Below are 27,893 nucleotides of genomic sequence, written 5' to 3'. Positions count from 1 at the left end.
CAGACCCTCCCCTGCCGTGCAAAAAAGAAATTCAGGTTTAAGTCCACACTTGATCTTAGCCAAAAGGCCGAGAAGCGATTTCAGGTTTAAGTCCAAAGCGGCTTCGCATTTGTGCCGCACTTTACGAGGTGAAAGGTCCCTTCACACCACACCCACCATGCCATCTGGTCTCCCTGGCCGCCTTTGGAGATCAGTGGAACTGGTGGCTTTATCCTCACTCTGCAGGTGAGACAACGGGAGTTCTAGACTAGTCTAGCGGACCGAAGGCTAACAACAGGGCTCTCGACTCCAAGCCCATAGCTCTATTGTGACACCACGCTGCCTCCTCCAGATGGTGCCAGCCAGCCATGGGGTCCTTTTTGCCTTCTGCAGACACTTTCAAGTCCAAATCAGGCTCTAGGGTTCCATCATTCCCACCTTTCAGAGCATGATCTGCTACCAGCCCTGGCTCTTGCCTCCCCACCTTGACCTTGCCAGCTCTTGCTTTTTTCCAAGTATTCTCCCTCCCAGTCACGGGTCTCTCTGCTTGCATACTATCCCCTTCCACTCCTACACAGCGGCTCTGAAACAGGGCTCCCGTCTTTTTAATGTTTATTTATCTTGAGAGAGAGAGAGAGAGCACGCGCGCACGGGAGGGGCGAAGAGAGAGAGGGAGAGAGAGAATCTCAAGCAGGCTCCAGGCTGTCAGCACAGAGCCCGACACGGCAGGGCTTGATCCCACAAACTGTGAAATCATGACCTGAGCTGAAATCAAGAGTTGGATGGGGCGCCTGGGTGGCGCAGTCGGTTAAGCGTCCGACTTCAGCCAGGTCACGATCTCGCGGTCCGGGAGTTCAAGCCCTGCGTCGGGCTCTGTGCTGATGATGGCTCAGAGCCTGGAGCCTGTTTCCGATTCTGTGTCTCCCTCTCTCTCTGCCCCTCCCCCGTTCATGCTCTGCCCCTCTCTGTCCCAAAAATAAATAAACGTTGAAAAAAAAAAAAAAAGAGTTGGACGCTTAACTGGCTGAGCCACCTGGGCACCCCTATGCTCCTATTTTTACGGCTGCCTGCCCTGCTCTCCCCCTGACCGTCCTCAGGGACGCCCTGGCCTGACGTCAGCATGCCTACGCTTGCGAGCCACCTCACCCTGTCCCCCGAGAAGCGTTCAGGGGGTTATAGGCGGGCGCCTTTCTACAGAGGTTTATCTGAGGTCAACAAGCTGCCTCTGTGTGAACTGAATAGAAAGAACGTCTAGTCAGGAAACTCTCCAAAGAAGCTGGAAGGGAGAAGCCTAGACACTGTGCGGGGGCGAAGGATGGAGGGGACAGGAGGTACGAGGGGGCGGGGGGGGGGGGTAATAAAGGAAGGAAGGAGGGAGGTTTAGATAAACGCAGACAGCAGCACAGACACCCCCCCCAAAAACTGTTTTTTAAAGAGGAGGATGAGAAAGGCGCAGGCCCCTTTGAGACGTGGGTGTGCAGAACGTCCCGATTCCCAAGAGGGCTCCCTGTAGCCTTTCACCAAACACCCGTTTTATTGCCACTGCATGAGCGAGGACATCCGTGCACACCAGGGACTTCCTGTGAACCCGCTCAGGCCCTCTAGACACCACACCTGAGTCGACTCTTGTTCCGAGCCACGCGGGTGAGGGTGTAGCGATTGATGGTGTAGAAGTAGTCGTGGTAGGGCACGTCGTGCGTGAGGACCTCGGCGTCTATCACGTAACATTCACTCTCCTGGCTCGCCTTGTACATGGTCTGTGGGGAGAAGGGTCCACCGGACATCGCTAAAGAGAAGCAAGGAAGGGAAGCATCTCCCCTGCCCACCGCACACTTCTAGGCGGAGGACCCAGAAACACCGGGAATGGGAGGACGTTAGGTGCTCCCACCTCAGGGCTAGACGATGCTTGCCACCCGGGAACTTCTTCCTGGCGCACTAGCCCTGATCCTTCTTCCTGCCGCTCTTCGGTGCCCCTGCCCTCAACTCACCTGTGTCTCCCTGACAGTGGCAGTTTTAGGAGCCAGAGGGTTGGTGAGGGTGATGGTATAGAGAATCACTCGGCTCTGGTTGCCATCCTCTTCCTTCTTCCACGGATGGAAGATGATATCTGAGGGTGGAGAAGAGCCCTGGGATGAGGGAGGGAAAGAGGCATGCCCTCACCATATCCGAATTTCCCCTCCAAGTGAACTCTTGACTGTACTGACTGCCGACTGACCCCCAAAAGGAAGCCAGTGGGAGCCTGAGGGCCCGCAGAGGAGGAGGGGAGGAGGGGGAGTCGAAGCAGAAAGAGGCTCATTGTAGCATTGCCGAAATTCTGCACAGGGCTCCAGAATGCTGATTGTTCCTGGGGCTGGGACAGGCAGTCTCGGGGCCACCTGCGGGGGTGCCGGCAACACTGGAGCCACTGTGACGAGGGCCTGGGATCCTTGGGAACAAGCCCTCTCCTCTAAGGCGTGTCCTCCCCGTGCCCGCAGCATGCCCTCTCCTCCTGGCAGAGGGCTACGCTCTAGATGCTCTTTCACAGACTCAGATGCCTAGTAGCTCTGCTGGGCCAGAGCCACACGCCTGCTGGGGAGCAGAACAGGGGCAAGGGGAGGAGACAGGAGCGCGCAGGTACAAAGCAGGAACGCAGAGAGTCCTAGGTTTGAATCCTGGCCCGGGCTCTACTTGGCTGCGTGGCCCCGGGCAAGCAAGAACAGTCTGAATTCTGGTTTCCTCCTCGGTACCCTGGGGATCGCAGTGCTCGCACACGTGGCAGATCCGAGGGTCACACGAGATAACGTCATGTGCCTGGCACACCACGGGTGCCCACTGGGAAAGGGTCGCGGCTACTCTTTGTTAGATGGTGGACTCCGGGAGGTCTTGCCCGCTGGTGAGCCTCTGGGGCCTGGCACTGAGTGCTGGGTGGGGGAGGAGCAACTAGCAGGGCCCTGGGGGAGATGGAAAGGGGGTGCCCCGGGCCATGGGGTGGCCTGGAACAGGAGGGAGCTTGGGGAGAAAAGGAAGAAGTGTGGCCAAGAGGGAAGGGATGGGAGGCACCGGCCCCAGAAGGACTGACCGGAGAACCGCCGTTGCTCCATGAAGTCCCGCTGGAAGGGCGAGTCGGTGAACAGCAGGTCATAGAGCTTGTCCACACTGAAGTTGAAGACTTCATTCACGTACTGCCGACCACTCAGGTCCTCGTAGAAGGCCTGGACCTCCCCTGCACCAAAGAGCCACGGAGAGTGAAGGCAGAGGGGCGGACGGCCCCAGGGACGCCCCCAGAGCAGTTACGTCTCTGTGGCTTATGTGGCCTTACCAAGGGTCAAGGGCGGCCGGGGTGGGTAGTGGTTAATGACCTCACCTCTGCCCTGTCTCCTCCTTCGCCCGCGTGCACAAACTTACTCTAACTGGCATTCTATTCGGCCTCGCTTGACAAAGAGTATGGAAATGTGCTATCGGCTCTTCTGTTTTCAAGGCTTCCTTCCTAATCAAGGTGATCTTAGACTAAAACTGAGATCTCACTTCCTGAGCTGAACTGGTAACCTCAAAGTTATCAGTTATCCAGAGCCTGTAAGTTAACCACGACAGACGACAAAAGGCATTGCAACCATGGCACAAGTGTGTTAAAGGGACGTGGATTCATCTGGAATAACCTGTTTATATAAAAGCTTCTAAGGCTGGGCTGGTCTGCAGGGCCGTGATCCCTTAACCATACAAGCCCTGCTCCGCTTCCATAAGGCACTGCGATGCTTCCCCCAGGATTTCCACACCCTCCACCTTTTTCCAGTCTCTATTTGCTCCGGGAGAATGTTCCTGAGGGTCCAGGCGTGCTGCTAAAGCCCCAGCGCTCCTCCCAAGCCCTCGGCACCCCACAGTCCCTAACTGCCGCACCTACGGAGGCTGGTATGTGATCTCAGGCACGATGCTGCCATTGCTGGCACCCCTGTGGCCCAGAAGTGTCACACAGGGCCCATGACTGCACAAGACAAGCACTATGGGAGCGGTCACGTCTGAGTTTACATGACTGGTGCCCTTGCTGCTATGCGGTACCCAACCCGTGCAGTCATTTGCACTGGCCCTGCATCCTAGATGGAGTAGGGAAACCAGGCAGGGGGGAGAAAGACACTCGAGGTGACCACAGGAGGGACTGTCCACAGATGTTCAAATGAGCACCGTCCACATACACTTACTAGTCAAGCCTACCATCAGTTCAGTGGATCAGCCAATTTCATGAAGACTGACAATTTGGCTTCTAGCCCTGGAATGTCAGAAGCAAAACATTCCCAAGCCAGGTCCTAGAAGCTAACCCTGTGCAAGAATGAAGTAAGAAATACTACCTAGAAGTACTGGAGAGAAAGGCAGACTCTGGAGTCCGAGTGACCCAGCAATACCTTTCCTTGTAGCCTGGTCTGAAAGCCCAATGCTGGAGTCACTAAAGCAAGGTTCTATTAAAATCTAATTATTTCCAGGGGCACCTGGGTGGCTCAGTCGGTTAAGCGTCCGACTTCAGCTCAGGTCACAATCTCATGGTTTGTGAGTTCGAGGTCGAGCACCGCATCGGGGTCTATGCCGACAGCTCGGAGCCTGGAGCCTGCTTTGGATTCTGTGTCTCCCTTTCTCTCTGCCCTCCCCCGCTCGTGTTCTGTCTCACTCAAAAATAAACAAACATTAAAAAAAAAAAATCTGATTATTTCCAGGAAGCAGCTGACGGGCACTTTCCTGTGGCATATACACTGCCCTGCATCGCATCTCTATGGGCAACGAACAAGGCAACGGGGGGGGGGGGGGGGGTACACTTAGTGACAAGACGGGATGGCAGGACAAAGCATTATCCATCGAGTGAAGAAAGACAAATATGGCATAACATGGATCCTGCAGTGACTACCCTGAAAAATGTATGTTAATAACAAATCAAATTAAAAAAAAAAAAAAAAAAAAAAAAAGGCTCTGTTACCCACCCGCCCTTCCACTGGAAGCCCAGACACGGACTCCAGCCTTCCTACACGACATCCCATTAGCTTTCAAAATGGAGAGAGGAAGGGCCACGCTGCACACCCATTTTCCAATGCCCACCTTCATCATGGGTGTCGGAAGAGTCACTGAGCTCGGTGGGGATGTCCTCGTTGTCATTGAAGTCCAGCGAAGGGGAGGTCACGGGTGCGATGATCTCCATCTTCTCCCCGATGATGTTGTCAATGGCAAGCTCCTTCTCCAGGGACCCATCGCCATCCAGCACCTCCTCCTCCAGGGGCAAGCCATCAAACTAGAGTGGGGACGAAGCCGTCACCCGACAGGGGCAACCTGCTGGGGGGTCTCCAAAGGGAGATTTCCCCAGCCTGGGGAGCGCTCACGTTCACAACACAGCTGCTCAGGAGCTGGGCTGGAGTCACACCCCAGGGCTTTTCCCCAGCCCCACCGTGGAAGATGGGAGAACACAGAAGAAGGTTCTGCCCTTGTCTCGCTCACCATGGAAGAGCACACCAAGCCCCAGCAGTGAGCAGAGTTAGTGCCTTCAGGCACAGCTCTGTCCCTGGAGCCAGGTGACAACACGTCAGCCTGCCTCTGGCTATGACCCGTCTGCTCAGAAGCTCAAAAGCTTCATCGGCGTTTTTAAATTTATTCTCCCCTTAGCCTTGGAAGGGAAGAGATACAGGTCTTTCTGTTTTTGAGATAACCTCAGAGACAGAAAATGGAGATTCGGCACCAAACGAATAACGTTTTCATTCCAAGGCCAGGTGGTCTGCCTGACCCCTACGCCAGTGGAACAGGAGACCCCCCTCTCGGGGAATCCTTTCCAAGAAACCCCACCCATTCTTCTACCTGCCAGCCACCTGACACTTCCTTCATCAGGTTTCCATCCCCTCTGTAACCAAGTCTCAGAGAATAAAGGTCTTTCTTCTGAACACATTTTTCTCTCTTTCACAAAGTCTAGCTACAGTGGGAAAATTAAATCAGAGTGTATATACACTAGGAACTCAAAAACTAATTATTGAATGAACAGGAAAGAGGTATATAGTCCCAGATTCATACATGATTTTGACCTCAGATCAAGGCAGTAAACACACACACACACACACACACACACACACACACACACAAAAAACAAAACCCTGAGATAATTCTCCACAGAGGGGCTGATCTGGAACACTCCACCGGGAGTGAAACCCACATCAGTGAACTTGGAATGGTTTTTATCCATTCAGAAAGCAAACAAAATCTTATATTCAAGGCACCGAGAACCCGGCTCTGGATCCTGGGACTATGCTGTTAGAACAGAGAGCCCACCGGCTCTAGGATGCCTCCGTGAATAAACTGACCACAGGGCAACCAACCTCCCTTCTGCCCACTCCCCAGGCTGGGGTCCTGTGAAGTTAGCTCGGCTGGGAAACACTGGCCACTGGATTGGGGGAGGAAGAAAGGTCGTACTGCCCATACCGACACGGGGGCTTCGCTGCTCCCTGTGGATGTCAGCGTGCTGTTGGTGATGGATTTCTTGGGTAGCTGAGGACTGGCATCTGGCTTGGTCTCGATGCTGCTTTTCGACGAGCTGTCATTCACTTCATTCTCTTCCACGGGGATCTCCTCACAGTAGCTGAGAGAGGACACCATACATTCCTGTTAACCTTGCTACCAAGACCACCAATTGTTCTAAGAGCCCTAGATCTGTCCACCCCATCCCAAACTATCGGCTTTCTTGCTTCTTTGCTTTGTGAATGATCTTCCTCAAAACACCACCCCCCTGCTACACTGTTCTCCTGACGCCTTCTCCCCACCCTGCACCCCCAGCCCCATGTACAATGTCTGGCTCCAAAGTCACCTTTTCTTAGATTTAACCATGCCTAAATACGGCTATTACGTGTCTTAAACTATCTTTCGCCTGCTGGCATCCCATCCCATCCCAACCTGACCCTTTGAATGAAATAACCGGTCTCTGAACACACATCTTATTTCCCACACAGTGATGAGGATGAGACCCCGGACACGAGGGCCTTTTGTTGATAATGCCCAGATTCTGTATCCTAACCAGTGAACTTCTTTGCCTTGGATGCCTGAAGGGAAACCCTCCTTGAGGTAGAGGTGGGTGTCCTTGTAGGGACACTTCAGGGACATCACTGTAGCCTTTCCCAAGGGAGCAATCATCACCGTCACCAACATCTTAAACTTTACCTATCGCCCCATCTGGATGCATGACAACTCTTGAGTAATCTATTATGTGCCTCCTAAAGATAATCAAACAGACGGATGTTCACAGAGATTAAGTGATAACTACCACTAAATGTCGGAAATCCTACCTGAGCCCAGGTCTACCTACGACACATTCGGTGCTCTTTCCTGGCCTTCTACTGCTCTGTGCCTCACACACCACCACTGGGCCCCCACCTACCCACATTCCCATCTTTCTCAATCCATCGACAGCATGAGTTACAACGATGCTTCCTTCTCCCTAGAGCCTCCTTCCCTTGGCCTCTAGGATGCCAGGTCTCCTAGTGTTCCTCCTGCCTGGCTGGCTGTTCTTCCAGGATTTCTTTTGTTGCTTCTCCTTCTTGTTGAGTGTCCCCAAGCTGAGTCCCTGAACTTCTTTTCTTATGTTCATTCAGCCACTTGGTGGCTTCAGCCAATCTCACGGCTATCCACTCATAATTCCCTAATTTATGTCCCTCGCCCAGACTTCCCTCGTGAACTCCACACTCACAAACACAAATGTCTATGTGACATCTCCACCTGGCTAACAGTCCTCTGAGACCCAACCTGCCTGATCTTCTCCCCCAAATCTGGTCTATAGTATTGTCCATCTCGGTTTGGAACTTCTCTAGTCTTCCAGTTGGTAAATCCAAGAAAACCTTAAAGCCATTTTTGGTTCCTTTCCAATCTGTCAGCAAATCCTTCAAAACGTATCTGGTTCTACTTTCAAAAATATATTCAGAAACTAACCACTTGCTGCCATTTTTACTGCTACCCTCCTGGTCCAAACCACCTTCACCTCTCATCTAAATGATCTAAATTATTCAAGCCTCTTAGCCTGTCTGCTCTTGCTCCTCCCTGATCTATTTTCAACCCAGGAGCCAGAGTGATCCTATTAAAATGTTAAGTCAGTTATCAATTACCTACTCAAAGCCTTCCCAGGGCTTCCTGTCCCACTCTGAGTGAGAGCCAATCATCATGTTGGCAAAAGGCCTTCAGAATCTGGCCCCTGGCCTCACCTCTTCCCGCTTGTGCTTTGTCCATTCCACCCACCCACCCGCTTGCTTTTCTCTCTGCCTGGGAAAGTCTCCCCACAGGTAAGCTCATGGTTGACCCCCTCACTTCCTTCAGGGCCTCACTTAGACATCACTCCCCGGGAAGGCTGTCCCCACCATCCCAGTCCCTCTTGGAGAAGCTGCCCTCTGCCTTCTCACCCCATAGTGTTGAAGTCGTCATCGGGGGGCACGTAGTCCTCGTCGTCACTGGTAAGGCCCAATTCATTCCCATAGCACTGGTGAACAAAGTGCCAGAGCTCCTTGGGACACAGGGGCTGCAGGAGACAACAGAGTGACTGCGACCCTTCCTTCCTCAGGACCCCACTCTACATGGAGGCACTGAGTTGAGCTGGACTCCCTTGAGGGAAGGAGAAGCTGGCCTCCATGCTCCTTTGCTGGACGAAGAGGAGGGTAACGCCTCTGTGACAGCTTCCTCCACCTCTTCTTCCCTTTTCCAAGCCCATCGTCAGATACCTAATCTTCTGCCAAAAATATGGCTTTCAGTGGAGCCAGGAACTTGACCTGTCCCCACAACTCAGGTTTGCATAATGGAATCAACTGGCCCCTTAAGGACGGTAACTATCCATCTTTTGCTCCTATGGATGAGGTCGAGCATTAGGCGTCATAAGCCAGTGTTACTCTGGGGCCAAGGTGATCACAGAGCGTCTGATTCGGACTCGGTCCCTTGAGCCAGTCTACCCAACACCTCAGATATCTCTTTATACTAATGCTGGCCACGTAGGCCCTACTGCCTCATGTTCAAGAATGAGGTGTGACCTCAGAGGCCCATTCCATAGTTGGACAGTTCTTGTGGTTGGAAAGAAGCCTATATTCTCATAGTTCAAGGGACCTCCAAGGTCATCACATCCAACCCTCGCTTGGCTACCTGAACACTTCCTTCTTTATTGTCACGCAGAATCAGTTTGCCTACAGTTCTATGTATTAGTTCTAGTTTCTTATTTCACTGGGTGTCTCCAGGTCCTCCTCAAAAGTACTGTCCTCAGAAAAGTGAGCTCGCATGGGGTTCAGATTTTTGGGAAAGAGGCAACAGAACGTGGAAGAACTAAGACTGGAGGGACCATGAATGAGTCTTAAATTGGAAGGGGGGGGGGAGCAGGTGGTAAGGGAAGTATGTGAAAAAGAGAGCAAGAGAATTAAGAAAAAGAGAAGCAGTTAAAATACAAAGATAGATTTTTAAGTGAAACATAAAGAATGTTTCCCATCAATAGATTCGATGAAGAATCTAAGAATTCTCCGAGTCCATTCTTTCAAGGTTATAGTTTAAGAGGCGGGTGCTGGGGCGCCTGGGTGGTTCTGTCAGTTGAGTGTCTGACTCTTGATTTTGGCTCAGGTCATGATCCCAGGGTCATGGGATCGAGTCCCACATCAGGCTCCGTGCTATCAGCACAGAGCCTGCTTGAAATTCTCTCTCCCCCTTTCTCTGCCACTCCCCCCCCAAATAAAATTAAAAATTAAGGGGGAAAAAAAAAAAAAAGCAGCAGGTGCTGGCAGATTGCCATGAGCCAGGGTTCTGGGTTTCCACCTAAGGAGAAATGCCTAGAATAGCATAGTCAGGGCTCTCCCTGAGCTGGCGGGTGCTGGCCCTCACAGAGCCAGAGGGAGACATCTCCTTTTCCTTTATCTGGACCTCCTGCCTCCTATCTTTGGCCCTTATGTATAGCATTCATCCCACCTGGGACGCCTTTGCCATTCTATGTTCTCCCCTTCTCCATACACCCTTCCCTGACCATTCCATTTGGCTTGGCTTGATTGACCACAAGCAGGTCAAGGACAATCGGCACACATCTATTTTGTGAGAGTTCCTGTGAACCGTATGGATGTCCCTCTGTCTTATCCAGCAATGACAGTGGTTGTGAACTGAAGATCCAAACAGGCCAGTGGACGTTAAAACACATTATCATGTTACTATTATTGATAGCTACTTAAGGCAGAAGATCTCAGCTAAAATAAGTTACCTAGATTTATGCCAGGGCTGTAGATCTTCAGGTTAGAAGAAATTCTAAAATTTTTTTTTTTAACATATATTTTATTTTTGAGACAGAGAGAGACAGAGCATGACAGGGGAGGGGCAGAGAGAGAGGGAGACACAGAATATGAAGCAGGCTCCAGGCTCTGAGCCATCAGCCCAGAGCCCGACGCGGGGCTCGAACTCACGAACCGCAAGATTGTGACCTGAGTTGAAGTCGGACACTTAACCGACTGAGCCACCCAAGCGCCCCATGAAATTCTAAATAATAAATCTACCCAGTTTACTTCAGATTCTTCAGGATAGAATCAGGGTAGATAACATACATGTCATATATATAATAACTAATTATAACCATGTAACTTCTTCCTATGTCTCTTTCCCTGGCTTGGGGGCTATTTATCAACACACCCTCCGCCCTGACATCTGAGTGTGAGTTTTCTAAGGAATGTGGCCATGATATCACATTTATCTGTGTCCCCTCAGTGTCCTTCAGACACTCAAGCAGTCAAACTTGTGGCTGTATTAACTCTATTTCCCTATTTTCTGTATTTTTTTAACGTTTATTTTATTTATTTATTTATTTATTTATTTATTTATTTATTTTATTTATTTTTTTAATGTTTATTTATTTTTGAGACAGAGAGAGAGCATGAATGGAGGAGGGTCAGAGATAGAGGGAGACACAGAATCTGAAGCAGGCTCCAGGCTCCGAGCTATCAGCACAGAGCCCGACGTGGGGCTCGAACTCAACGGACCGTGAGATCATGACCTGAGCCAAAGTCGGACGCTTAACCGACTGAGCCACCCAGGCACCCCTAACGTTTATTTATTTTTGAGACACAGAGAGACAAAGCATGAACGGGGGAGGGTCAGAGAGAGGGAGACACAAAATCTGAAACAGGCTCCAGGCTCAGCTGTCAGCACAGAGCCCAACGCGGGGCTCGAACTCACGGACCGCGAGATCGTGACCTGAGACGAAGTCGGCCACTTAACCGACTGAGCCACCCAGGCGCCCCCTATTTTCTGTATTTTTGATGCTCCGGGATCTGAGGCCTTGCTCACTGGGGAGGGACTGCCCCTCCTGGGGTTAGGTAATTCCTGGAAATAGAGAACCACGTGCCTGAAGTGCATCTTTCACACGCGACTGACCAATCCGAGGTGGATACCACCTTCTTTTCCAGCTCTTACAGTCCAGGTCCCTAGTATGCAGCTTTACGTACCCCAGGGACAGGTACCATGCACCCAGAGACAGTCTCTGTGCCCTGAAGCCAGATGGAATTATTCAAAGTAGCTGATCCTCAACCTGTCCGCCTGCTTACCCTGCCTCACCTATTGCTTCCTGCAAAAAAAAAAAAACCACAATAAAGGCTCTGGCATGCTTTCCCCCTCGCTCTCTCTGCCTCCTGGCTGACGCCGGCTGTCACTTCCCCGTGTGTTTCTGCATGGTGGGATGCACCTCTGCCCCTAGGCACCCGTAAGCCTGAAAACTGATCCTTTCCTAACAGTCACCTCCACCTCTGTGTGTCTCACCATTCCTGACTGAAACGAATGCTGGCACATTTTACAACAGTGGGACTGAAGTGTCTGAGGTCCAGGAAGGCCTCGGTGCAGACAGTGACGAGGCTGCTCACACAGCACCACGTGTGGGAGAAGACGTAACTCACCCCGAGTCTGGGGGGCTTTCCCGAACCACGTGGGCGGCGTTGGAGCAAGCCAATGTCCCAGTAAGAGCAATCTCTCCGTGGGACCCCCACCTCAGGAGAAAGAGCATTCCAGACGGATGTGCATGCATGCTGAGGCTGAAGGAAGGAGCTGGGCGGCACTTACCTTTTCGAGGAGTGCGTTCTGCCAGAGCCGGAACATCATCATGTACGTCCTATCCCGGGCTCCAAATGAAGTGAAAAAGTGCTAGATTTGGGGAAAACAGCAAGAAATGTCTGGTAAGACTCACCATATAACGAATGGAGGAGACAGGGTGCTTTATCCTTTAAAAAAAAAAAAAAAAAAAAAAGAAGCTGCTGGGGCACCTGGGTGGCTTAGTCGGTTAAGTGTCCCACCGTTCAGCCCAGGTCACGATCTGATGGTTGCTGAGTTCAAGCCCCGCGTCAGGCTCTGTGCTGACAGCTCAAAGCTGGAGGGTGTTTCAGATTCTGTGTCTCCCTCTCTCTCTCTCTGCCCCTCCCCCATTCACACTCTATCTGTCTCTCTCAAAAACAAACATTAAAATTAATTAATGAAAATAAAATAAAACAAAAATAAACAAAGAAGCTGCTGAATTCATCCCCAAATGCTACAGTTATCTGTGACCATGACACCAGGGTACTCTCGCAATGGGGATGAATCCTCGGGGTCTGTGTACCTGGGACCCCCTAAGTCCTCACTGTCACCAAGTCCTTCATTCACCCATGTTAAATGCTAAATGCTAAGTGCTTCTCTCTCTGGGTGGAGGTTTTCACCTCCACAAAAGCTTCTTTTTCTTTCCACCTCCAAAGAAGCTTCTTTCAACTACCGGCTAGAACTGGGTTATTAAGTGGTGAGCTGTGAACTGGCCCTTGAGAAGACAAACCCACTAACCCACTCACCCTTTCAATATTAAGTCAACAAATAACTGAATGTGGTACGTGCTGGGTACGATTTTACACATTTGGGATACGACAGCAATCAGGACAGGGAGGGACTCCTGTTCTTTGTGCTTACACATTAGTGGGGACCCTGTATAACGTGCAGGAGGGAAATGATGGGAAACCAGATGGTACTGAACACGATCCAGGCGCTTCCCAAATGCTGCGGCTTCATTTTAATCACACAAAAGCCTTGGAAAATAAACATAACTGCTAACACCTAATAAACAGGCTGGTGGGGATCAGGTGACGTCTGTAATCACAAAGCTGATTCGTGAGAAAAAACAGAATTCAAACCAAACACCATCTGACCCCAAAGTCTCATGGTTGTTGCCACTGAACTGCCTCAGTCCAAGGGCATGGTGGACCTGTGTTCAGCAGAAGCCTGGTCCACCCCTAGCCCTGAAGCGATCAGTCTCCAGACTCTGGTTAAAGATCAAAGATCACAGTGTTTTCTCTGCCCTAAATGTTACCTACCACATTTTCCCCATCCTGGTGTGCCGAATCCATTTCCTACCAGACTCTCATCCCTTTTTTATTTATTTTTTTAAATCTTTTTTTTTTAATGTTTATATTTATTTTTGAGACAGAGAGAGACACAGCATGAGCAGGGGAGGGGCAGACAGAGAGGGAGACACAGAATCCGAAGCAGGCTCCAGGCTCCGAGCTGTCAGCACAGAGCCCGACGAGGGGCTCGAACTCGCCAACGGCGAGATCGTGACCTGAGCCGAAGTGGGACGCTCAACCGACTGAGCCACCCAAGCGCCCCTGACTCTCATCCCTTTTGATGAGCTCTACACGGATATACAATAACATCTTACATGTGTACAACGCTTCACGATTTAGCGTTTTCAAATATGTGGTGTCATTTCAAGAGTGTTATAGGAATGGCTGGCTCCATTTTATACATGGGAAAACTTAGGTTGAGAGAGGCAATGGAACACACCTACGGTTACAGGACTCAAATTTAAGTGTTCCGGCTCCAAGTGCAACGTTCAGCCGTTCCATCTTCACCCCTGCTCAGAATCCAAACACCCTGACCCCGTGGAGGCGACCCCACGATCGGCATCACCTGACCATCCGTCGCTGCCATCCTACTGGCTTCCATATTCATGCAACTGAGGGACGGAAGTGGGAGGCTTGGGGACAGGGGCAGCGGGGAGCAGAAAGTCCAAGGTCGGACTCCACTTACCTTTTCTGAGTCAGTGCAAACTTGGATGGCATTGGGAATGAGGCGAGCTGTTTTTTCTTTAGTCATGGAGCAGATGTCTTTCAAACGGACAGTCAGCTGGCACCCCACAGGGAAGGGAGGGTGGATAAGGAGAGGAGACATTAACTGAGTCGGCAGTGAGCATTCGCACAGCCCCAGTTCAGAGAGGGGAGATCACGTGTCAGTCTACGTATTTCTAAACCTAGAAGGGACCTCCTCAGAGATCATCTGGTTTAGCCCCCTACTTCACGGAGGCCACAGGGCGACGTGGTGGCTGAGCCTCGCCTAGAGCCCAAGGGTGCCTCAGCTCCTGGTGCAGGGAGCCTTCTTTCTCAAGTCTACACAGTCCGATTAACGTGCAGAGGCCCCGTGCTACTTGCCACTTACAGAAACACAGAACACCGGCACTGGATGCCACCATAAAAGTCACCCAGTTTACCTCTTCCCACTTGATCTCCTAAGATAAGGAAATAGAGAAAGAGCAAAGGACCAGCCTAGTAGCACACAGCTCACTAGGTGGAGAACGCAGATAACGTACAAGCCAGTTCTGAGGCCAATGTTCCTTTTACTCAACTATCCTACGCCTTGCAGAATACTTAACTGCATTTGCCGAAAGCAAATGCTCCCACACTCTCTTCCACACCCAAGAGGGAGGGAGGGAGGGAGGGAGGGAGGGGAAGACGTGGTAGAGGAGGTCTATCCCTCAAGACTCGGCCTGTACATTTAGGAATTGTGCAAAGGTGTGGGTGGAGCACGAAGTCAACAAAAAGGGGCAGGTGGGGGCAGCTTGTTCAGTCACAGCCAAGGGGACAACCCCGGAGGCAAGCCCCAGGTCTTTACCAGAGTTTCCCAGCGGAAGATGTTGCTATAGAAGCAGATCCAATTTTCAGAGAGGTAGAGTCGGCCCTGAAGAAGAATGTCTCTTTGGAGTGCACATGAGTAATCTGTGGTAGGATGGGGGGCAGAGAGCTCAGAGACGGCACGCATCTTCAGCGAACCACCACAAGTTAAGCATGCCCGCCCTGCACCAGCACTGGGGGGAGCCCAACTGCCTCCCACTCACTAGGCTCACTAGGTGGGTGAGACCCTTGAACTAGTGGCCAAGGGAGTCCCTGGTGTCTCATGTGATTTGAAAGATCACCGTGCTTCCGCCTGGAGGCAGAGGAATGGATGAGATGGCAGAGGCGGGGCAAAGACGTCGGAGGTAGAAAAGGCCACGGGGCGCCTGGGTGGCTCAGTCGGTTAAGTGTCCGACTCTTGATTTCAGCTCAGGTCAGGACCTCACGCTTTATGAGACTGAGCTCTGCATGGGGCTCTGCACTGACAGCATGGAGCTTTCTTGGGGTTCTCTCGCTCTGCCCCTCCCCTGCTCGTGCTCTCTCTCAAAATAAACACTAAAAAAAATTATTTTTTTAAAGTCAACGAACACCCCTCCCCTACACAGTTACCCCAACCCTTCACCGCTGGGCCATCTACAGAGGTTAAGAATGGCAGAGACTCCTTCCAGGTTGGGCTTTCTGTCAAGGCCACCACACACATGGTACTTAGCCCTGAGCCACAACCACCAGGGTCGGCGCTCTGCACATCTTCTCTCCCTGCTCCCGGACAGATGTTCTCACTTGGGCTGGCTTTTATGTGGGCAACCTCGAGACAGAAGCAGCCTGAGTGCTGTCCTTGGGATCCCAGACCTCCTTCTTGCCCCCTGCCCTCCATCCCCAGGTCTCCCAGCTCACCAACAATGAGGCGCTCCGTGTCTGGAAGTTGCTTAAAGAGCTTTCTGAAGTCTTCATTTCTCTGCTTGTAAGTTGGGCTTAATACCTGCACGACAACGGCCAAGGTTAGCAGGATGCTTCCAGGTTCTGTGGGGCTGGGGGGGCAGATGCAGGAAAAGCACCTGCTTGCGTGTTTAAAAGGCAAAGATGAGGCCCTGTTATCCCACAGACCCTAAGCGGCCAGGTTAGGCAAAGGGAGCTACGGCATTTTGGAAAAACACCGCGGAGAGAATCTGCCACTGAAAAAGTGGCCATCGACGCAAAAACGTCAAACAGACGAAGCAGGGCCCACATTACATCCCAAGAAGAGAAAAGAAGGAGGGACACGTCCCGGGAGCTTCCTGGGACCCACCATGAGAGCTACTGCTGTCCTGCCTTCTGCCAGCAGGAAGTACCACCTTGACAGTGAAACAGGGGCTCAGAAGGGCTCCCTCAGCCCCCCGGGAGGACCCAGAATATGACGGTACTCAGTGCATCCCTCAGAAGTGGTTATCATGACTAATACAGTAAGTACTTGGCCGTGTATGAAATTCACAACAAGAAAAAAAAAAAAGAAATCAAAATGGAGGACTATATCAATGTGACGCCTCAATTATATCTCAGGAAAACGGGGCAGGGAGAAGACCTGCACTTTACCAAGACTGGATTTTTTTTTTTTAATTTTTTTTTCAATGTTTTTATTTTATTTTTGGGACAGAGAGAGACAGAGCATGAACGGGGGAGTGGCAGAGAGAGAGGGAGACACAGAATCGGAAACAGGCTCCAGGCTCCGAGCCATCAGCCCAGAGCCTGACGCGGGGCTCGAACTCACGGACCGCGAGATCGTGACCTGACTGAAGTCGGACGCTTAACCGACTGCGCCACCCAGGCGCCCCACCAAGACTGGATTTTAAAAAACCCATAAAGCTAGTACTAGGGTAAGCACACAGGTAGAGAATTTAAAAGCACACCTGGCCACTAGAGGCACGCAGCCTTCATTCCCTCCCCACCCTTTATAAGACTATCTCCTCCAACACTTACATTACTGATGAGGAAACAAAGGCCAGAGAGGAGACCCCCTCCCCAAGGTTTCTCCAGCTGGTCAGGGGCAGCTTTCTGGATTCCTGGTCCTGAGCTCACCTCCCATCACTGGTGCCACCAGGTGACCCTGTGCCCACCTAGCTTTTTGGGTGCCTCCGTGCAGACTCGTACCCATAAACTACCTTAGCAAATCCTCCATGGAAATTCCATCAGCCAGTTGAATAGACAGGAATCCTGATCTTTCCAAACTTACAATCTTAAAATTAAAATGAAAAATTTAAAAAAAAAGGTACCCGAGGATGATACAAGAAGACAGGTGCACGACCCAGGAAGAGCCATGCATTGCGACAGAGAAACATGTGTACTCCACCCAGGAGGTTCACTGACCTACTTATGCCAGGAGTGCACGGGTGCACACAGATTGTCCTGATGATGGCGGCAGATAGATCTTGGCCATTTACACTCTCTCAGCCACTTCCCTGGGAATCCACTGACATACAGCTGGGTGCAATGAATTGCAATGAAATGCACCTTAGACTGTTTACTTTTGGCTTTCTGTGAAGCTCGCTGGCCTGTGAGCAAACTCAGGCTGTGGCCCGACCACATTCAGAGCCTGCAGTTGACTACTTGAGCTAAGTGGCTCAATGGCTTTTGTGCCAGAGGGAAGAGGAATATCACAGGAAGTGGAAGGAGACGTAATGACAGGACTTCAGTTTGGGGAGGATTTCTGGAAGAGATTCCCAGTGGATGCCGTGCTACCTCCCTCCCCCCAGGCAATGCTATGCTGCAGAAGCCTAAACTGCAAAAATCACCTGCCGTGTGTTTGGACCAAGTATCAGGGCCATTGGGAGTGAGTGCCTAGAAGCCAACCTCTCCTGTGGCTAGAAAAGACCTCCCAATATAACACTCCTCTGGCCTATATGATAGCTCCAAACCGATACTGAGATATCCAATCTAACTGGCTGCCTGGCCTTGCAGAACAGAGCCTGCACAATGAAAACCCCTGCTTGACCACCTGATCATCAGTAAGTTCCTAATTATGTCTGACCTTCTTTTTTTTTTTAAGTGTATTCATCTATTTTGAGAGAGAGAACGCACAAGCTCATGCATGAGTGTGGGAGGGGCAGAGAGAGAGAGAGAGAGAGAGAGAGGGAAAGAGAGAATCCCCATCAGGCTCCAGCTGTCAGTGTGGGGCCGGGCGCAGGGCTCGAACCAAAAACTGAGTCAGATGCTTCACCGACTGAGCCACCCAGGCGCCCCTTCTAGAGCTATAGTTAAGCTAATACAAAATGAGTTATTACCGTGTACCAAGCATTGTCATTATTAGCCCTTCATATACATCATTCCATTTGGCCACAGATTGTTTTCATTATCCCATTTTACACACTAGGAAGTTGAGGCACAGAGAGGTTAAGCAACTTGTCCAAAGTATGTGGTTACCAAGCGGGAGAGGAGAGCACGAACCAAGGTGGTCTGAACCAGAGCCCCTGGTCGTTGTCACGGCTCCATGTTGCCTCAGGATCTCGGTGCCAAGAAGGAACGACAGGATGCTCCAGCAGAGCACGCTCTCTTGCGGATGAGATGTTCACCTGCTTTGGGGCCCCCGCTAGCCTTTCAGGCCCACGAGTGGGTCTTTTTGCCCAGGGTGTGGTAGTAAAGTTTCAGTTTTTCAAGGGGAAGAAGTTCTGGAAATTTGTGGCAGCACAGTGTGAATGCACTTAATGCTACTGAACTGAGAAATACTTAAGATGGAACATTTTATGTTCCTTACCACGATTAATTGTTTTTAAATGAATGCAACGATCAAGCGGGTCTTCATTACCACACTCCAGTTATCAGCCTGAGGACCAGCCTACCGGATGGCCCCGAGCCCCCTGCAGGTGAAAGCGGGCATCAGGCATCCAGTTACCTGAAGCCCAGAAGTGTTCCTATTCCTAATGGGCTTTCCATAGTGCTCCCTCACCCGGATTTCCCTCACATCCACTGGGAACTCGGGCATTTTACAGAGGTGCACAGTGCACGGTGTCTGCCCATAATCTCCACACCAAACCTCTGGCAAAGGGAGGGAGCCACTCCTCCCCTCTCCTCAGAACAAAGCTGCAGCTGTAGGGAGGGGGAGGGCAAATCCCGCCTTGACCTCTGACCTCGGCCAGTTCTACAACAAGTGGCTTGGGTGTAGGGACTCCTCAACTTGGTCTTGCATATAAATGCTCCGATTTCTTCCCGGCTGGCTGCCGGTGTGGATGGCGGCCGCCTTTGCCTCCTAGACTCTAAGTAAATACACGGTAGGACGACCTGCCACCATAGATCCTTGTGACACAAGAGACCTGACCCTCTGTTCCCCGCCACCCCCCCAGCCCGCTCTTAAAGCAATCTTCTCCAAGAGTGAGCCATGGCTCACCTATTTTAATTTAAAATCGTCAAACAACTTTGGCTCAAGGATTATCAAGATCTGGGGCCCTTGGGTGATCTGGGGCCAAGTGACGAATTACAAAGGCCCAGCGGAATGTCACTCAGGCCCGGAGGGGTTGGGAGGCACACTCACGGCTGGGATTTCCTCAGATCCGTGCCCAAAGCAGAGCTCTGCACCAGCAGGTGTATCTGGAAACTTCTTCAGGTACCACTGCAAAGGCTGGCTGTCCTGCTCCAGCAGGAGGCTCCAGAGGACCCCAGACTCCGTCAGAGATTCCATTGCTCCCCACGGCTCCGCCTCCCAGTGGAGCCCCGCTCCTTGAGCTCTGATTCCCTCAGGATGAAAACAGTCCGTCTTGTCTGGGCTGGACACAGATGGGCAACCTCTGGTGGCTTGGCAGAGAGCCTTCGTGACCCTGCCCGGCCTCCTTTTCCCTCCTAGAGCTCTGCTCTCAGCACGGAACCTCACGAGTGGGAGGGTGTAGTCCGCATGGTTCCTGGGACAGGCTGGCCAGCCAGTCTCCCATGGCCAGGTTTTGCTTTGTCCCACTTTGGCTCCCACAGTGTGGCCGGTCGTTGGGCTGAGGGTGACCCAGAGGGGATGTGGGGAAGCCCCTCCTCTAGTCAATGTGGACAGCCACTTCAAGAGGCAGGCAGGGGCCAGACGACGCAGACACACGGCAGGTGCACAGGGCCAGCTGAGGGCTCTGAACAAGCAGGCTCCTGGAGGACAGACAGACTGCACAGGAAGAGGATGACCCCACAGCCAGGTGCACAGGTGCACCCCGCCGGTTACTCACACACAGCTCACAGTTGGTCAGAAACTCCCAGGAGAGAATGAACTCCCAGCTTCCCAGCTCTGTCTGGCCTGTCCCATAAGGCGGGCTGTTCACCGTGCAATCTCTTCCCTGGGCGGGCGCCGGTCCCTATGACTCACGGCCCTCTCCCAGGCAGAGCGGCCACCACTGGCTGTGGCAACAAGGCCTGCTCTCACCCCCACCCCTACACACACCCCTTTCCTCCCAGACCGTGCTCTGCTTAGCTGCCCAGCAAACAACTTCTTTGTTAGAGTCGCCTGCCCGTGGCAGGAGGGAGGCAGGGTGGGTGGGCGGGCAGGGCCAGAGCCCTCCACATGCTTCAAGTTACAGGATCTGGGTGACAGTACTGGCCAACGTCCTCCAGTAACCCCCCGGCCTAGCCTGGCCTCCCCAGCAGATGTTTCCTGCAATGGAAAGTAGCTGGCCGGGGCTCCTGGTGGGGGAGGGGGTGGGGGAGGTGCCAGGAGCACTGGTGAAATCTGAAATCGAAGACTCTAACGGCCAGGGACTTTGGGAGCACACTCTCCCCTCACTGACCCACCGGTCCACCAACTACCCTGTGCGCAGGGGCAGCAGGAGGTCGGGAAGCTGGACTCTTCGCACTGTAGATATGCCGGGAGGGAGAAGTCGGGCAGATCGCCTGGAGAAGCTGACGTCACCAGCTCCAGGGACCCTGCCCTGCCTCCAGCACTGGCAGGAGGGGGACCGAAGGCCAAAAGGGTTCCCAGGCAGCTCCTCAGACCTTGAGGGCCAAGTAGCAATGCTAAGAGCAGAGAATCTGACCCCGGGGTCAAAAGGAGACATGGCTCACCTATCTTAATTTAAAAGAGTCAAACAACTTTGGCTCAAGGATTATCAAGATCCTTGGGATCTTGGGAGCTGAAGCCAATGGGGCCAGGAAGGGGTCCAGGCAGAAGCGGGGGCAGGGAAGAGATAGCCCTGGGACTGGGAAGACTTGACTTGGGATCCCAGGAAAAGTCAGACCTCTGAAACAAATGGGGCACCTGCCCCACGCCCACAGCTATGCCCACTGTGTCTGCCTCAGGGGTCCCAAGTCTGCACATGATGAAGGGGGGCCCTCTGGCCTAGGAGTGTCCGAGGTTAGAGCCAGCGGCACTCAAACATGAGCATGCTTTAGAAGGACTACAGGAATGCATTAAAGATGGAGATGCTTGACTCCCAAACCGAAGATTCTGACTCTGAGGAGCCCAGGGTTTCCCGGTTAAAAGGTTTTAGAGAAAGTAGAGCTTGACTCCTTTCCTAAACTCCTATCTCCCTGTCTTTAGCATCTGCACACAGGACACAGCCCCACGGCCTCCACCTGTCACAAGTGCAGGCAGGTAGCTTCATCAAAGCGCTGTCCTCCCCAGGAGGGGTCTAAACCTCAAACAGCCCTCTATCTTCTACAGCACTGAGCATGACGCGTTCCAGATGTCTGCTGCTCCAAATCTGTTTACCAAACGATCGCATTCCTCATACACTTCTAGAACTGTTCCTGTTTACGTCGCATCTTCTGTGTGCACAGCCACACAGACCCAGTAATACGTGCATGGCTTCCTGGTGCCCAGTCCCGGTCTACGCTCTTCAAACCATACACCCGAGCTTCTCTCTGGCCTGTGTGTGTCAGCCCTACCCTCTGCGGTGTAGCAGGAGAACTGAGTAGTTCCATTTTGCAGGGTGACCAGAATGCCTCTCTCCTGGCCATACCAGACCCCAAGATCTAGGCAGTACCTACACCCATGAAAGCTGCATCCTTACAGTAATTGCCCAGAAACGTTTGTTTATGGCTGCAGGCCAAACAAAGGGATGACCTCGGTCGGTCGGTCGGTCGGGTGAGGCATAGGCAGGATACACCCAGAGAGATAACTCTTAGGAGACAAGTCTCAGCGCTCAGCCTTTGTCTCCTACACCCCCGACAATGGGCTGGGCTGGGCAAGGCAGGACGTCAGGCAGCTTGGGCCTGAGACGAGGGAAATGACCCCGAGCTAAACATTAACTCTATGGCAAACACTGGGAGCTGGGACCAAGTGGTACCCCCTCCCTGGGTATGACACGGGGAGGGAAGGGGTGGAAGAGCCCAGGAAAAAAAACAGATGGATTTTGGAGGAGTCCTGGCCTCACCTGGGAAGAATTCAATTAAGACCCTCAAAGGAAATCCCGGCCCTTCAGCCAAGTGCAGGTAGGGAGAAACCAGATGTAGGAGATGGGGAGGCAATGAATAGAGAGAAGAGAGATGGGGGCAGGACGGCATCGTGCAGAAAGTCAAGGAGGGGGTAGGACTGGGAGGGGTTCTCATCAGGAGAGACGGGACCATTCTAGAGAAGGTGAAGGGTGGGGGTCAGGGGCAGAGGTCAGGAAGACTCTCGGAGACCATGGGTAAACAGGTGCGGACAGACGGGCAGAGCTGAAGGAAGGACAGGTGGCCCCACCTGGAAAGAACAGGCTGCCGAGGCTGTCAGCAGGTCGTCTGTCAGACCCTCCATTTTCTACACTGTTCCCCTAACGTCCTCGGTTTCATGCCCACAGTGCTTTGTTCTCTTGCTCTCAATCTCATGCCTGCCAGGCCTCCTTGGTCAGTCATTCTGTAGGGTCGGCGCGATCGCTTTCCTCGCCACCAAAAAGCCAGCATCCCCGACCAGGGGCATGGGGCAACTTGGGCACTGAGTCTCTCCCAGCCACCAGGGTCTAGGCTCCTGACCTCTGACCTCAGACAAGCTCCTTCCCTGGGTTGCCATGACGACTGACTGCCACGAAAGGGCGCAGAAGAGGACGGTACCTGTGCCCACGCGAGGCACCGGACAGGAGAGCTGTGACTGCTTCCTCCAAGATGCGAGCCGACTGTACCCAGCAGGCTCCATCTTTTGGGGGGCAGACTACACCCCTTCCACCCCCAACTCTGCCCTTGGCTCCCTCCAGAAACTAAAGCCCTGTTTCTGCTCATCCCTCTGGTTCAGGTCTGCCAGGGGCTGTGCCTCTCAGGCTGGGGGCCTTGGTGAATAAAGCTGGTATGGTCAAGTAAGTAGAGGGGGAAGGGGTGAGGGGAAGAAGCGTAGATATAAACAGGCCTGGGAGGGCCTTAGGGCAGTTGTGGATTGCCTGCCTTCATATCCCACTCTTGACCTTCATGTCACATCCCTGGCTAGAGACCAGAAGCCCTCACACCTCAGCCTTTCCACGTGTCTCAGGGCCTAGCCACCTCTTGCCACGGGCCCACTCTTTAGGCCCGGTTGGTCTGCCATCATGCTGACCGCTCTTCCCTGGCTAGATAGTAAAATGTGGAAGGGAGGGAGCTGGGAGTGGGCGGGGAGCTGCACACCCAAGCTACTCCGACAACCTGAGATGTTCTCTCGGTGGTCAGCAGCTCTGCGATGACCGCCCCCCCCCACTCCTGAATCTGACCAGGACACTTGTGACTGTCCCCAGAGCTGGGATTACAGAGCCTTTGCCCATCCCGTCAATGATGGCACATCAGCCACCACCACGAGTGTCAGGGGACAGATTACAAAGAGAATTGTCAGTAGAGATAAGCAGGGGGGATGGGGCAACACAGTAGGTGTCTTCTGGAAAACCATGAATGGACTATCAGGGGGCAGTGCAGAGGAGGGGAGCGGTTCGAACTGAAGTTTCCTGATGGGGCCTCTGCACGCGAGAGCGCAGGCACATGCGTGGCGCACAGCAGGGGGGTGTCCAGCCACCCAAGGACGCAGGCACTGGGGGTATGAGGGCACCCCACACCCGTGTGCATCGATCCAGGTGGCTCTGGGGAAACACCCAGGTGGTGGCTTCTTCCTGATGGAGGCAGGGCAACGGTGACTCGGGGAACGGTCACGCTCAAGTCCGTGCTACAGATAATGAGCACACTGGTACCATCAGAGCGGGCAGAGACGGGGTGGGGGGAGGGGGGGCAGGGGATGACACCTGCTGTGTGGAACAGGCAGCATCTGGCTTCCCCCACAGACACCCAGAAGTGGGCCAGGCACCAGCCTCGGCCTCAGAAGGAAAGCAGGGTTTTCACCCCAGGTTATCTGAAGCCAGCCTTTCCAGGGCTCTACCCACTATGCTAGCCGCTGACCTCCCTCCTGATGTAAAAACACACGGAGGCAAAGTGGAAAGGTCACCTAGATACAGCTCCTCACACCTCTGGCTCGGGCCTGCTGGAGGTCCCTCGTCACCTCTCCGCGTCCGAGCCTTTGCTCGGCTCTGCCTCGTCCTCCCAGCGTCCACCTAGCCCTTCTCTGTCCTTCTGACACATCATCCCATTCTGTGGCCTGTCCCTGCCCCGTGTCAGACCTCCACAGAGGAAGCCGGGGAGGAAGGCGGACAAGGAACCGCATCTGCCTGGCAATGCTGGATCAGGGGGGAGAGGAAAGGGGAGCCACAGGAAAACATTTGTGGAGGGGCCTCGTGGGGTCTGGAAGAAGCCCCAGAGTGGAAGCACGCGTCCAGGAGAGCGGTCATCAGGAGGAACGCTAAATGCTGCTCCGCAAAGAGTCCCCCTGTGCACTTGGCCTCTGTGAGCTAATGACTCGTGCCAAGGGGAGAGTCGATAGATAATGTTTCTGGGATTCATGCGGGGTGAGAGGTGGAGGCCGGAGGAGACACGGACCATCTGTGAGTCCCAGGAAGGCCCGGGAGACGAGATGGAGTGGAGGCCCGTTTTAGAGGGAGACGTGCGGTCAGCGAGGGTCTCCAGCCACAGGGCATCGGTCAGGAAGCAGGGCTCTGGCGGCCCGGCTCCTCTACCATCTCCCACTTATCTGTCGCCGGAACGCCTGAGTTCTGGGCCTCACGCGGTGGCTGGCCTTTCCAGCTGGCCTGCGAGAGGCAGCGTCCACTTCCGTCCTTCCCTCGGCCGCCAGCAGTGATGTGCGGGGCCGGGAAGGCGCCGAGGGGAGAGTGTGGGGAGCCTGCCGGTGGCAGACAGGAAGGGAGAGCCGGCCAGAGAATGGGAGTCAGAGGGGAGAGGGAGGAGGAGCCAGATGGAGGAGCCAAGGCGAGGAAAAGTGAGGTGGAACAGAGAAGCCTGACTGAAAGAGAATGGGAGCGAGAGGGACAGAGAGAGAAGAGGCGAGGGTGGGGGCCGGCAACCAAGACGGGGACTCGCGTGTCCAGATTTGGAAGTTTCGATGGCCTGGCACGTCTGCAGCCACCTGCTTCCCGTTCCTTTCGGGGATGCGACTTTTTGGGGCGGAGGTTTCGTCAGGCAAGGGGCGCTGGAGCCCCTGCACAGCTCGCAGGAAAGCGGCCCCCACCCTCCTCCCTCACAGAAGCGGCGTCTCTCTCCTCCAGGAGGTGAGCTCGAAGCAGCGCCAGGGTAAAGACCAAGGTGGGTCCACAGGGAAGGGCTGGGGAATGAGAGGGGACAGACCGGCTTTTCCCTGACACAGGCCGCCTCGGTCAGCGAGGCCCCCCAACCTCTGCCTTGTCTGTGCCAGGCTAGAGGGGCACAGCTCCCCACGGAGCAGCAAGAGGTACCTGACCTGGGGGAATCACTGAGCCCTGTGGGAACACAGCCCGCACGTACACACCAGCGATCCCGACCCAAGTCCCTACGTGAAACCCAAGCCTCCCCACTCCCACCCCACCCCTGTGTCCACAAGTTCTGTCACTCACGGCCACCATCTCCCACACTTGCTGCCCGCCCCCTGAAGCCTGCTGAGGCCCGGCCCGATGCTGGGGAAGGTGGTACCTGCATGATCAATCAGACTCGAGTGTGGGGAACAGCAGACTCGGAGCAGGAAAGACAGCTGACCTGAGGCCAGGCTCTCCACTATGCAGTTCCAGAGGGCAGAGTACAATTTGGTGGCAGGGGCCAGCTGAGAGACTCCAACCGGCTGCTCTCCAAGGGAAAAAGTTCAAACTGCTGCAGCCCAGTCTATGCGATGGGGGTTGGGGTCTTGGAAGGGACTGTTTACCCCACAAAACAGTTTCTGGGTCTGCAGCAGCTGGCTGAGCCACCACCGTGGATGACATCAGGCTACGCCTCCATCACAGACCCAGGAGCAGTGGGCGTCTTCTAGAAGGAAGATGCCCCTCGGGTGTGTGAGGTGTGCCTTGAGGCAGAAGTCAAATTCTCCTAGATGGGACAGCCTCTCTACTTAAGGGGGGAAAGTTTTCTGGCTGCACTGCCCCCAAAATGTTTTGGCTGAAGGAAGGAAACCTTGCCCCTGAGTTCAGGCCCCGGGGCTGTCCGAGTCCCAGAATTCTGTCTGGTCTCTGGATGCCTCCCCCAGCCGGGCCCCTCCACTGGGGCTGGAAGAGCCCCGTCCAGGAGTCTAGGGGAGGGCCATCCTTCCCAGGTCTCCCTGAATCAAATCCTCCCTCACCAGCAGTCCTGTCCTCCTGCACAGGAAAACCAGTCTATCTGGTGTTTCAGGGAGGGGGCTGGTCAGGGGCCCCTGAGCTTGCTTGCTCAAATCCACGGGGCGGCCAAACCTCTCCTCGCCGCCTCTCCGTTCCCCAACCACCTCCATCCACCACCCGCTTCCCACGTGCCCGGACGAGAAGAGAAACAGGGATACTTACGTTATACCAACTCTGGCTTTTCTGAAAGGACAAAATAAGAGAAAGCATAATTAGTCTGGGAAGAGACGGTGGGAATGGCCAGGGTATTCCTGGCTCCAGAGGGAAGGTTACACAGACAGCAGAGGGCGGGCAGGGAGGAGGAATCCAAATGCAGCCGGATGCTTCCCATGTGGCTGCTCGAGAGGGGTCCTCCTTTCTCAAGACAGCTCCAGAAAGGAGGCCCAGGGAGCAGTCCATGCTGGAAACCTCACCGAGGTCGGGGCGGCAGGCAGCGGCAGCACCAGCCAGAGCTCAGCTGGAAGGGAGTCGGAGCCCCATCATGAGGTTTTCTGATGGGGGTGAGGGGTGCGCTGCAGGCATCCAAGACCCAGTCCCCAAATGGGCCCTGACCAGAAGCAAAGTGCAGAGAGAGACCAACCCAGCCTTCCGCTCCAAGTCAGCCCCTCTGTAGAAGGCAAGATGGGACCTTCGGGTAAAGGAAGAAAAGGGGCTGCCTGGAAACTTCCTCCGACTACGCTCTCGCTCTCGGCGAGGAGAGGCGTGAATTCCTCCTTCTGCTCAATAGCTGGCTGAAGACCCAGGTGGCAAAGGGGTCCTGGGGAGGTTCTGCGCTGAGAGGAGAGTTGAAGCACATGATTGCTGGTTGTCCCTCCCCACTCTGTGCTGCTGTAACTCGGCTCCCAACAAAATCAAGACTCCGTCCCAGCTCCAGACTTCAGGAGCTGGTTCATTTCCTGCCCTGGGCAAAGGTTACTCGTTTTCACGGCAACTGAAAGTTCTTTAGAGCAAGAGGGATGGCTAAGAGGGATTGTGCTTTGTCTACGTCCAGTCTCTAATCCCATCTGAAAGCTAGACAGGTGGACAGGAACACGCACGCATACCTGCCTGGGCCCCAAAACCGTGAGGTGCTGATCCAATGGTTTTAGATTGGGGATGGGGTATTTCAGGTTGTAAAAAACTTGTCAAGGGTGTAATTCTAGCCAAGAATCACTGCATCAGGGAAACTGCTGGTCAACAACTGTACACACAGGTGTGGATCCTGGGCACAAGTGGCAACTTTTACCCTCCCCCCTCGTTGAAGGGGCCCCGACTCATAAGGGGAGGAAAGGGCAGCCACTGTCTCAGAATGTCCACCGGGAGCAGGTCTGGCTGGGAGGAGGGTGGTCATGTGACCACCACCCCCCCCTCCTCACCAGCTCCCCCGTTCCACCAGAACTCTCTACATGCTCTCTGTAGTCATTTCCCAACAAAGGCTATCACTATGGCCCATCTGGAAGCCACACACTCGAACCAGGGCCTTACCTTCTCCTCTATTCCAGAGGTCTTA

At 53.6% G+C, this 27,893-nt stretch overlaps 1 protein-coding gene across 18 annotated transcripts in view; it reads right to left on the bottom strand.

Annotated features, from left to right (window-relative positions):
* GRAMD1B (GRAM domain containing 1B) overlaps positions 1-27,893 on the bottom strand; it is a 248,434-nt gene that overhangs the window by 14,405 nt on the left and 206,136 nt on the right. For 17 of the 18 annotated variants that reach the window (XM_045038453.1, XM_045038440.1, XM_045038441.1 and 14 more), the window contains 11 exons: positions 26,567-26,587; positions 15,753-15,837; positions 14,860-14,963; positions 14,002-14,097; positions 12,016-12,096; positions 8,358-8,473; positions 6,397-6,553; positions 5,035-5,224; positions 3,038-3,181; positions 1,968-2,086; positions 1,594-1,736 (listed from right to left, as the gene is read on the bottom strand). In XM_045038453.1, coding sequence (XP_044894388.1) covers positions 1,594-1,736; positions 1,968-2,086; positions 3,038-3,181; positions 5,035-5,224; positions 6,397-6,553; positions 8,358-8,473; positions 12,016-12,096; positions 14,002-14,097; positions 14,860-14,963; positions 15,753-15,837; positions 26,567-26,587 — 1,256 coding nt within the window. Of the gene's footprint in view, positions 1-1,593; positions 1,737-1,967; positions 2,087-3,037; positions 3,182-5,034; positions 5,225-6,396; positions 6,554-8,357; positions 8,474-12,015; positions 12,097-14,001; positions 14,098-14,859; positions 14,964-15,752; positions 15,838-19,356; positions 20,229-26,566; positions 26,588-27,893 lie in introns of those variants that run through there. The other variant, XM_045038458.1, reaches the window with a different exon arrangement.

The sequence above is a fragment of the Felis catus genome, chromosome D1 (assembly GCF_018350175.1).
Source record: "Felis catus isolate Fca126 chromosome D1, F.catus_Fca126_mat1.0, whole genome shotgun sequence".
Taxonomy (NCBI): domain Eukaryota; kingdom Metazoa; phylum Chordata; class Mammalia; order Carnivora; family Felidae; genus Felis; species Felis catus.
The sequence above is the reverse complement of the archived record's forward strand: the minus strand, read 5'-3'. Positions and strand labels throughout refer to the sequence as shown.